Here is a 12,397-nt window from a genome sequence, read left to right as displayed (position 1 = left end):
GCAGTCGGCGGCCTTCTGCCCGCCTCACGCCTTGGCATAAGGCGGCGCCTTTTCATTGCTTCTCAGAAATATCCCTCATCCGTGATTCAAGCCACGAATAGCCGCCGTATGGGAACCACCGTGTCTGTCGACCCGTATAAAGTCCTCTCAGACTTAGACTGATTTGCCAGAATCGTCTCAAGCATTAATTCAACCTTCGAAGTACCTTGCTCTGTTGACTACCCTTTCGATGGTATATAAGGATTGGAACTCTTGTTCCCAAAATTCTTGTTATGTTGTAGCTCCTTGGTTAGCACCACCATAATTATTGTTGTAGTTCCCGAATGATATAAGCACCTTGACCGGCCTTGGGGTCTCCATTTACCCCGACTCCGATAACCACCTTAGTAGTTACGTCTCCGGTAATCCCCGAGAGTTATTAACATAATTAAGCATCTTGCACAGATATAGGGGCCCTTCGTGGAACGACCATCTTGAGTATGGTACATCCCTTTTGGTAAAACCGCTATCTTCCTCACAAACATTTACCTTCTTGATCCGGGGATTCATCAAACTTCTTCGTCATTAAAGGAAATATTTGTTGCAAGTTACGCCAATGTTTGTTGGGTATCTTGATTCTCCTTTACTATATTACCGGATCATAGCATTACCAAACGGTACCACATCGGCATTGTTTGAGTGCCAAGCCCGATTATGAGTCGTCGGCTTGTTAAGTATGTTGGTCACCGTCTATAAGATTTGTTCATGAAACAACCATCACCGTGCATTATTAGCAAGAATCGATCCTTCACCGGATCTAGCCCTCAGTAGAACTTCTCTATTAGTATGTGATCCGGAAAATTATGATTTGGGCTCTTCTGTAAATACTCCTTGAATCTCTCCCAGGCTTCATATAGTTGTTCCCAGTATTTGCTTAAATTCATAGATCTTGTCACGAATTTCAACTTTCTGGTATGAGGGTACCATTTTGAGAAACGACTACCATCTCTCGCCCTTACGTAAAGTAATCGAATTTCAGGGGCAGCTTCTCCAAATCATGTTCTTGCCTCTCCACCTAAGGAATATTTGAATAACCTCACCCAGGAATAGCATCTTGTGGAACGTTGTTCGGATGTGATTAGCACACACATCCATAAATTCGCAAATGACGTTGACGGTCATTCTCGGTAGCAGTTCGAAAGTATTCCTCAAGCTTCAACAACTGGTATACGGAGGAGTCAATTTTCTGAGCAACTCCAACTCGAGGCTGAACAATAGCAGATGTATAGCCCGCCTCTGGAACAAGATCAGCGAAAACATTCTCATCATTTGAATCATTCGCCCGATTGTTCAACATTGATTTCGGTTGCTGATGCCGTTGATTTTTCTTTGATTGATTCATGTTCACACGTTTACACATAGTAGCAAACAAGGTGTGATGGAATAAGCAAAGACATCAATAAAGCAAACACTATTTAGTAATTTCAAATCGTATTCCCCCGCAACGAGCGCCCAAAATTTGATACGCTCAAATTCACCTATTAATGGTATAACGCGGACGTTGTCAAATATAGTAACCCAACAAGGTTGGGGTGAATCCAGGGAATATGGTGTGAAAAGGTTACTAAAATTGTAGGATGCTATGTTTAGGTCTACTGTCTTAATCCGATAATTTTGGTAAAAGTTGGGTTTTTAGTGACTAATTACTAACTATTGCTTTGGTTGTGAATTTATGATAAAAGAAACTAAGGTTGTGTCCCCTTTAGATAGAGTGTATGATCATGGATATTGATCTTGATATACTTCTAATGGATCATCATATGAATGCACTTAATCTCTATATGAATCTCTACTATTTCCCAATAAATAAAGATTATCTATTTCTATGATTTTCCCAAATATAAGAAAGTAACTATGAAGAACGATTAATCATGCCAAGTAAATTCTTCTTATTCCTAAGTGAATTTATTAAACAAAGTTTAAAGCTTTGAGTCCTTGTTATTTATTCTTACCAACCTAATTATTTTCCCAAATAAATCAAGGTTTATGGCTTTAATCAATGTTTGCAACCATTAATTATGAATGAAGAATGAAGAATAAATAAACCTAAAAATCCATTATATGTATATCAATCACAAAACCCAATCATAAGACACCCATCAATTGGGTTCACAAATCTCTAGTAGTGGAAATTAGCTACTCATGACAAAAAAAGAAACAAGAAATTGAAGAATTCATAATTGCTTACTTTGGAAGAAAAAGGAGTTGATAATACTTGAATTGATGTTTGAACCTTCAAAAACTAGAGAGTATTTATTGTTCTAAGTCAAAGAGACAAAAATATGACAAGCGATAACTATTAAAAACCCTATGACTATTTATAGGTTAAAACGTGAAAGTTCACAATACGGTTAGAAAGTGAAATACGGACCGTAAACCGATTTACGACCAGTTGCTTTCTAGTTTTGAGCAACTTCGATCTCTTAAGATACGGACCGTAAATTGGTTTACGGGCCCGTACCGATCGTCTTTTCAACTTCCAAAACTTTGACTTTTGCCAGATGCTCACATGGTTAAATACGCTTTGAAATACGGACCGAAAAGTGGAATACGGTCCATAAAATTGTTCGTAAATCACCATTTCCTCGGCCCCGACTTTCTCGGTTCTTCTTATTCTTTAATACGACCATGGAATACGGCTCGTGTTTGATAATACGGTTCGTAAACTGAGTTTACGACCACTTCTGCACTTTCAACTTTTTTTATTCCAAATCTGTCCTGTTACCTGAAAAACACTAAAAACACATTAAATAGACACTGCCTTGCTTAAAAATAAGTAAAATTTCTCGTAAAAAGGCCTCGAATGTGCCATAAATGCCCGGCACATCAGTGATACATGTCATATAGATAGTCATGTGATTAAAAATGTTTTGAAAGATGACATTGGTTCTTTTGAGAGTGAAATGACATGCTTTGACTCCTCATTGTTCATGGATTACTCTCTTGTAAAGGATAATGTCTTATTTGAGGATGACCTGACTAATGAAAGTGAAGTATCTAGTGGAATGTTTTGTAATGTTGAACGTGTAGCCACTTTTGGGGACTACATGGTGTTTACAAATCCACTATGGAGTGATGACGCCCTTCCCTATGATGGAGATCTTTCCTTTGGGAATGATGATACATTTATGGGGAAGGAGTGTTTTGAAAAGGAAGGTGATTCTTGTTTACAAATTGGTACTTCTTCCTTGTGTGTCCAAATTTATAGTAGCAAGCTCGATCTTGTTCTTGAACCTAATAGTGAAGCTACATTTGAGGACTCCATAGATAAAGTTGTTTCGCGTGACACCTTTCTTTACTACCTAATTGCATACGATGACACTCATGATTATGTTGGGAGTGCATCTTATGTTGCGTGGGGTCTCATTGGGGTGTGTAGTTGTTGCCTTGACCATAATATGTGGATATCCTTTCCCTTTGACCCCGGAGAAGTCTTACATTTGTGTGATTGGTCTAGTTTGAATATAGGGGATCATTTGTGCATCATGTCTAGGAGAACCAATGTGACATCGCTTACTTGTTATTTTGACACCATTGGTCCTTTTATAATATCCTCATTTCATGATCTTTGGGATAGCCAATTGCTTAGTGCTCCATGTGAGGGCTTGTTCTTCATAATAGTGGTTGATACTTAGCTATACCACAAATTTGTGCATCCTTGGCATGTTGGTAGATTGATTCATTCTTACACTAACCCTCATGCTTTGAGGAGTTTGTTTTTGTTTGTCTCCCTTATGGTTTTGCAAGGTTTAGATTTGAGGACGAATCCTTTTCAAGAAGGGGAGAATGATACAAGACCAACTCCATCGAGCTTCATGAAGATGGAGTCTTTGAAGATCATGGGAGGTCAAGATAGGACAGCCTTCAAGATATGGGAGATAGCTTGGATAGAGGGCTTCAAGAACGTCACATTCAAGATATGGAAGATAGCTTGGGAGGCTATTTGTGACGAAAGGTTATTTGGAGAAGGAGGCTATGCATGCAAAAGAGACTAGTACTTAAATGCAAGCCTTTTCAAGCTTCACTTCCAAGAAAGACATCCAAACAAGACCCTTACTTCATTAAGGGTATAATTGTAATAATGTAGTGTCTTCTTTATTTCATTAGTATAAATAGCTAGTCTTTTATTTCATTAGGGGCTTTTGATGAATTGATGAAAATATTAGTATGTTTGTGTTGTCTCTAAAGAAAGAAACAATTGAGGGTTTTATGGATTTAAGCTCTTGTTGATTTGAGATTTGTTGAGAGGTTGGTTGCAAGGAATCTAATTCCTTGAGGTCTTCTAAGAGTTTGGTCTTTGTTAATGTTAATTAATTGAGGTCTTTAGGTTTAATACACCTTTTGGTTGCTTTTAATTTTATTTTCTTGTGTCAATCTATCTATCCTTTACTTTCCTTGTTATTTTATTGCTTCCGCGTATCTGTTGTTGTATCAGGTAGTTTTTGTTTTTGTGTTGACATTGTGGTCTGATTGAATGTAGTGTTGAAAGTTGGTTTGATTAGCGATCTTTACTCTTTTGAATTCGAGGGTTGTCGATTCGTTTTTTTTCGTCTGTAATTCTCACTTTGGTAATGAAATCAATTTATTTACCAAAAAAAAGTGTTATTTTTCTCTCTTACTTAACCGTCTATCGACTTTATTTATGCTACATATAGTTTCTGCTCCAACAACATGATCCAATATGGCAGTTTATTTTTGCTCTTTAAATTTTCAAGTTCTATTATCTCTTAAGTAATGGAGTGTAAAATTTGTGTGTTAAATGAATTAAACATATTGCACGACGATTCAACTTCTATTTTACTCATAACATTTATAGGAGAGAATGAAAAAAAATGGTCCCTTATGTTTGAGAATAGGTTCAAAATAGTCCTCTTAAATATGCACTGAACAGTTTTGCTCCGTTAAGTTTGCCAAAAGTTGGAACTTTTAGTCTCTGTTAAATATTTACTGAACTGCATCAGTTAGATTTGAGGGGAATTATGAAAAAACTTAGCGGGAATTCATATTTAGAGGTACAATTTTATAGTTTCTGCTATTTTGATTTATTTCTAGAGTCTAATGTAGTTTTTTGAGATCTAATTTTGCTATTTTTTTAATATCTTTTTAGTGTCTAGTGCAATTTTTGGTGTTGCGTATTTTAGAATTTGATGAGACTTTCTTGATGTTTATGGTTAAAATTCCCCACTATTTCTGTTGAATCTAACGAATATAAATTGGTAAACATGATGGAGACTAAAAGAATAAACTCTTATCAGACTTAAGGACCAAAGCTAATTCACTGCATACATAAGGACTATTTTGAACCTACCCTCAAAGATAAGGAATCATTTTGGTCAAATCAAAAACAAATAATTCTTATCCCGTTTTATAGCACCAGTCGAAATAGTAATCGAGTATAATGTACTTGACAAATACCAAGCAACGAAAAAATGAATCAGCATTGGAGTTCATTAATCGATGACGAGCATTAAGTCAAGATTGCAAGGATCATCTCTCAAAAACATAACATGCAAAAGAGGAACAAACGAAAACCACCAAGCTATAGTATATACTATTGTTTGTTGTTCCTATAATCATGTTCAAATATAATCAGAGACATTCTGCAATAGAATCAGCGTCAGTTGCCAAAGGGTAAATGAAAAACTCTAGCAAGAGTTTGCCTTGCTTCTTGTCTCAATCAAAGTTTTTATATGCCAATTTCCAAATAGGCCTGTAGGTTCGGCCAAACTCAGTAACTTTGTTCAAACTCTGTATCTTATCTTAAAATTTCATTGAATATGTACAAATTATTAATTTAGAACTCGGTAACTTAAAAAGAGTAAAATCTAGAACTCATAAGCTTCAATTACTGGTTCCGCCTCCGCCTCTGTAAATAGATGGTTAGCCACTAGTCATGTCGTAATTTTCTGGATGTAGATAAGGATGGTAGCTGGCTGGCTCTTCCATCTTTTCTATTATGTCGTTGATTCCTGCATATACCCATTTTCATATTTAACATCTACGTGAGAAATAAAACAAAAATAAAGGGTATAATGCATATATTTAGATATTTCCTTCGCTTTATTTTATATAACAGTATTTCACTGAGTACAAAGTTTAAGAAATTAAAAAAAAAAAAAAAAAAAAAAAAAAAACTTTTGGCACATACCAAAAATATCCTTAGAAATTGTAGTCTCAACTCTTTATAAATATGTCATAACATTTTTATATTACATATAAGAACATGTATGTCATTAAGGGTAGAACGATCTATTGGTCACGAGTCGAGCCGTGGAATCAACCACCGATACTTGTGTTAGGGTAGGCTACCCACATCAGTGCAACCTTTCCCAAACCCTACGTGAACACGGAATGCTTTGTGCACTGGGCTCTTATCTCCTTTTCTATAGCACCAGAAAACTTCAAAGAGATTTGTCCATTAACACTATTTCTAGTTTTGCCATACAAGAGCAGAAACAACAATAAGGCCATCTTGTTTTTACAATCTAACCAAATCAAGCAATTGGGTTCACTTGGATCAAAAAGTCTGAAAAAGGTTCCTTACATATGTGAGATGAAATGAATGCTTTGGTTTTCAACCGATTTATGGTGAGTCCAAAAGCCACAGATAATAACCACATTTAGGTATTTGTTACCTTGGTGAAACATCATACACATGCAGAAAGTGGATGGTTAATTCATTAATTACTAACTTAACAGTACTTATTGCCTTCTCTGTCTCATGATGTCTAGTAGAAAATGGAGCAATTTTGACAATTAAATGAAGGGAAAGGATCTAAAGTCACCCCTTTTTCTACGGTACAAATTATCTTAAGTTTACCCTCAATTATACTATGGGGTGATCCATACCAGTGCCACCAGAAAATCATCTCCTTTTTACCTTGATTTTCAGGGAAGACCAATGTGGATTGGATGGATTCCACGTATCAAAATACTTCATGAACGTACAAATTTTCCCATTTTACGTTTTACTATAGTTTAAAACTACCCTCCATTGTACTTTAGGTTGAACCTCCATTACGGTCAAGTGAAAATATGAAACGTTTTGCTAACTACGAAAGATATGAATGGCTCCAAAGTGTAAAAATAAGAAAAATGAGATAGTTTGCATAGTAGAACGGGTACTTTCGACCCTTTTCCTTTAAATGAAAGAAAGACAGAAGCACATTTTTATTTATGACGATGGGGTGAATCCTGCGTGAACGCATGATGCTTTATAATAAACATACCTGGACTAGAAGACATTTCATAGAAGGACAATTGATCAAAACTTTCAGCTGACTTGGAAGATATCAAATCCTCTGGCTTTGTTTTCTTTTCATTTGGTGATTCAACCTCCTCCGTCTCCACTTCCGACTCAACGTTGTTTAAATTTGTACCAACTTGTTGTTTCCTTTTCGATCGAGCACGTCTATTTTGGAACCAATTATATACATTCGTCTCGGAGATTTGTCCATGTTGAGATAATTCAAAGGTTATATCTTTGATTTTTTGTTTGGTTGGTGTTCCATTGCCTTGATCGAATATACGTTCAAGAATTTGAAGTTGCACCGGTGTTGGAGTCCAACGATGTCTGCCATTGATTCTGTGTCCAGCTGATGTTATTAGTGGATCACAATATAGATTCCCTAGCCTGGTTCCTGAGGTAGCAGGGAAAGCATTTTGTTCAATTTTGAGATAAATTTCAGTGCACCTAATGACGTGGCTTATTGGTCAATGAAGTGAGCACAAATTTTGAGGAAAAAAGTTCAATTCCTACAAAGTCAAATTCTCATTCGTTTAATCCTTAATGGGTGAAGTTAATGGATAAAAGGGGCAACTCAGTAGAATTGATTTCCAAGATTTGAAATTTATGAGTTGGAAATTGTAGTTCGTTTATGTTATTGGATTTTAAATTAATAATTTATAGATATTCAATGGATTTATCAAGACAAAAATAGGTTTTGGATCAAACTTATTGAGTTCAGCCAAATCTATATTTTGTACTTTAGTTTCGCCCCTGCTAAAGCTAAACCATAATAAGAGGCCTTAAATGTAGGGGGGAAATGCACCTTGTCTTTATCCGAAAAAGTTATTTACACACTTCAATTTTACAGCGACATTTTTTATTTTACCCTCTATTCTTGTTGAGTTGTTTGAAGTAGAATTATGGGTAAATCTCTTTAAAATGGAGGATATGTAATTTCATTATCTGCTATAATAGATAACAAAAAAAAATCAGATAATATAAATTATCTGCTATAATAGATAAAAAAATCAGATAATATAAATATTTCTTATACTAATGAGTATATAGCTTAAATTTTGAGTATATAGCTTAAATTTTAAGTATCTCATAGAAGGCAAATTAGCAAATACTATAAAAGTTCATTTACATTGTCGTCATAAATAAATTGCAAGGAATAAGATTTGAAGGCACAAATATACTATATGAGGTATAGACAAAAAATATGGTGTGTGTGTGGAAAAAGGGACCAAAAGCATTTTTATCTCGAGTTAAATTCTTTTAAAGGTAAGTTAGTTAATAAGTAAAAATATCTTTACATGATCAGTGTATAAAAGTTAAAAAACAAGAAGATTCGAAAGCACGAAGATCCTAGGAATATAGACAATAATTGAGTGTATATATATAGAGAGAGAGAAAAAAAAAAAAAAAGGGAACGGATCAATCACCTGCAGCAAGATCATGTTGAGAGGCCATAGATTTATGCAACTGAACAAGCTGTTCACAAATCACACCATACACTGCAATTTGCTTGCGGAGCACTTCCATTTGCTCATCACTCATCACTTTCACAAACATCCCTCCGTTCAATTCCTCCGCCGTCTCCGGTGGCTTCTGATTTTCCCACTCCATATTTTCTTAGAAACAACAACAACAACAATAACGTACCCAATTCCGCTTTGTCCGGGAAGGTTAAGATGTACGCAGACTTCTTTAGTTGTTTGCGATAGACTCTCTGGCTCAAAAAGAAAATAAAAGAATTTGAAGCAAGGTATACGAGGTAAATGAGACAATAAATAATAATATATATTGAAGAAAAGAAACTACGCGAGTACTAGCAAGATACTGGGAGAACCTCGGCTACCTACTCATAGAAAATTTGTGTGAATGCATGTGTCGTTAGAATTGTGAAAGGGTGTGTGATTTTGGAGTAAAACAAGAGTCGGTAGAACTAATCAATTGCTAGTAGTCAAGCAAAGAAAATTGAGGAAAGTGACAGAATTAAAAAAAATCACGGAAAGGTAGCGACAAGGTAAAGCAAAAGCGGGAGAAAAAATTAACAAGATAGTGACATTAAAAGCAAGATTTTGACTACTATTCCTATGCAATAATAATCGTGTAAAAAGTATCCACACAATTAAAATATCTGCTAAGTAATTATATGAATTTTTTAATAATCATTAATTGATAATATAGTAAAAATGACAAATTATCTGATATTGTATACTTCCCCCCTCTTATCTTAATTTATGCAGCCCCGTTGAATTTCAGTTTTAGTTAGTTTAATACTTAAAATAAATTTAAAAGAGTGAATTCCTCAAGAATTCCCTAAAATATTCATGTTTTATTAGTTTGATACTGAAACTATGAATGTTGTTATTACCCTTAAACTATAATATTTCCTATCTAAAAATCTTTCCTATTATCAAGTGGCATAAAGAGTGACTTTACTCTCTTTCTAGTAGGTGGAGCTAGAAAATAGACTAAAAATGCTTTCATGTGGTATTGTATATATTAATTATTTTTGTTTCTTATTTATTTTTTCTTTTCTTTTTATTTTTTCTTCTTCGAATTTCTACATCATTTGCAATAACAATAAATTAATTAAGATTCATAAAATCTAGAGCAATAGTAACATAAAATAAAATAATTGAAAAATATCACAGCTGAATTTTATCAAAATAGAATGCATTATTTTTGTAATATGGAAAGTAAATTTTAAATAAAATACGGCGAAGGGTCAGATCTGCCCTTCAACTATATGATATTGCGCGCATATGCCCCACGTTTAAATGTTGTCCCACGTATGCCCTTAACGTTACTTTTTGGGTTACTCATGCCCTTGATTTAACGGAAACCCGAAAAAAAAATTGGAGGGCATATTTGATCAGTTTCGCATAGTATAGGGGCATATTTGATCCATTGAAATTCCTGAATATTATGGCACAAAAACAAACAATATGCACAAAATATCATTGCATTCCAAAACATAAAAAACATTTGCAATTACAATCCATCCACCATTACATTACATCTAAATTATACAACTAAAAGATCAAATGCAATTACAACCATCTTTTAAAGATTGTTTTCACAAACAAGAGCACCATTTACCCTTTTCAAAATATTTTATTTACTAATGATAATATTATTTTTATTTTACAATTTGTTGATGACCTGGATAGTTCTTCAAGGATATTTTTCATCTTCCAGTCCCAATATCTACACGATAATGCATGCAACAATGCCGCAACAAAACATAAACATAAAAAAAATCATTACGGATTTGGCGCTTTACAAACAAAAAAAAATCACAAGGAAAAAGAGATAACTAACATTAGACTTATGACACCTGAAAAAACGTCTCTCGCAGTGCTGAAATTTTGATAACAATAATAAAGAGAATATTACATTTTAACATTTATACGGTTTCTTACATAAAATTCAATGTGGTCTAGCCCATTTGCGAATTCCACGCATAACAGAAATTTAGTAGAATTATTTGGTGTCCATGATGTGAGATGGAGTGCAGCCAGGGGCGAATCTATGCTTTAAAAATGGGTTACGTGAACACATGATCACCCGACTAAACTCGATATATTATGTATATAATCCTTAAAATATATTTAATATTAACTGAAGGAACACATCGTCAAACTAGATTGAGTGGAACACTGGTTAAGTGTTGGGTTTAATCGCTTAAGGTTGTGGGATCAAACCCTACAAAATGCACTTTTGTGTCTTTTTTTAAAAAAAAAAAAATTCTAAGGTGAACTCATCCTCTTGAAATCCTGGATTAGCCTCAAATCGGAATCGCACATTAACTCCACGATAAGTGTGGAGTTTCAAAATTTGACACCCAAAAAATTATTCACTAGCATAAAGTGCACAAAAAAAAAAAAAAAAAAAAAAAAAAAACTATTGGTACAATATGTAGTTCAGGAATTTTAATGGCTCAAATATGCCCCTATACTATGCGAAACTGAACAAATATGCCATCCAATATTTTTTTCGAGTTTCTGTTAAATCAAGGACATGAGTAACCCAAAAAGTAACGTTAAGCGCATACGTGGGATAACGTTTAAACGATGGGCCTATGCGCGTAATATCCTACAGTTGAAGGGCAGATTTGGCCCTTTGCCGAATAAAATAAAAACAATACTACATCTCTTTTATTTTAACTCTTAAAGTTTCTTTACAATGGTTTGTGGGCGCAAATTGTGGAGAACATTAATTCACGCTAAAACCGGATGGTCGGTCAAAATTGTCAGACATCATCATGGCCTAATTTGATAAACAAAAGCTTATGTATATGTTCAGTTGTTTGAGTTTGTTAAGATAATTAGATGGCCGGTGGCAGAGCAATGTGTTAGTGAAGTTAACTATTCAGTCAATGAGTGGATGAGTGGATCATTATTTATTATTTTACTACTTTCGTTAAATCTAATAATGAGAATTTATTAAATATCTGATGGGAAAAAACTAAGTTTTGATAAGATTGAAAAGATCAATTTTGCTCGAAAGTACATTTAAGGAATTATTTAAACCTACTTCCAAATATAAGAGACCATCTTTGTCAGCTTCCCAATTATCAGTACCACTCTTTATTTCATTTTATACTTGCTATTTTCATGTTTGTCTATCTAAAAATAATGACATAACTTTTAATATTGGAGACTAATTTGAATTTAATTTTTATTATACGTTTAATGATATGTTTTTATTATCACAAATATGTCATAGCAAGTTTACGACCCCAAAGACCAAAGAACTTTCTAGTCTTCTTAAAATTTCGTGCTAAACTGAACATTGTGAGTAACACCTAAGTTTTTGAACACCTAAAAATTTGGTTCCCAAGTTCTATATGTAGGATATGTTGAGTCGCCATAAAGACACTTCTAATATGGTGTAGTGCTGTTCATTTTGAGCTATATGCGCATATAGCTTTTATCTTCAAAAGATTTCATCACTTCATTAGACTTACGCCTTATTAGCAGTTTTTCTTGGCTGAGAAACTTTTTATATGACATTTTGTTCATACATCTAACGTGAAAGATGAAAGAGGTAATTAATAACAATATTATGGTTCCATGAGTGCAATTCGACCAGTTATCATATCCCATAATCCAAACC

At 34.2% G+C, this 12,397-nt stretch overlaps 1 protein-coding gene and 1 non-coding gene across 2 annotated transcripts; one reads left to right on the top strand and one right to left on the bottom strand.

Annotated features, from left to right (window-relative positions):
• The first annotated feature begins 837 nt into the window (after positions 1-837).
• LOC132038740 (small nucleolar RNA R71) lies at positions 838-941 on the top strand. Its single transcript, XR_009410223.1, has one exon. It is a non-coding gene; the product is annotated as a small nucleolar RNA R71 (small nucleolar RNA).
• Positions 942-5,562: 4,621 nt separating this feature from the next.
• LOC132037249 (WUSCHEL-related homeobox 8-like) lies at positions 5,563-9,238 on the bottom strand. Its single transcript, XM_059427743.1, has 3 exons — positions 8,713-9,238; positions 7,269-7,679; positions 5,563-6,008 (listed from the first exon to the last, which is right to left on the bottom strand). The coding sequence occupies exons 1-3, from the start codon at positions 8,894-8,896 to the stop codon at positions 5,920-5,922; spliced, it is 684 nt and encodes a 227-aa protein (XP_059283726.1). The 5' UTR covers positions 8,897-9,238; the 3' UTR covers positions 5,563-5,919.
• Positions 9,239-12,397: the final 3,159 nt, after the last annotated feature.

Source organism: Lycium ferocissimum, chromosome 11 (genome assembly GCF_029784015.1).
Source record: "Lycium ferocissimum isolate CSIRO_LF1 chromosome 11, AGI_CSIRO_Lferr_CH_V1, whole genome shotgun sequence".
Taxonomy (NCBI): domain Eukaryota; kingdom Viridiplantae; phylum Streptophyta; class Magnoliopsida; order Solanales; family Solanaceae; genus Lycium; species Lycium ferocissimum.
This window is presented reverse-complemented; position numbering and strand designations above follow the sequence as displayed.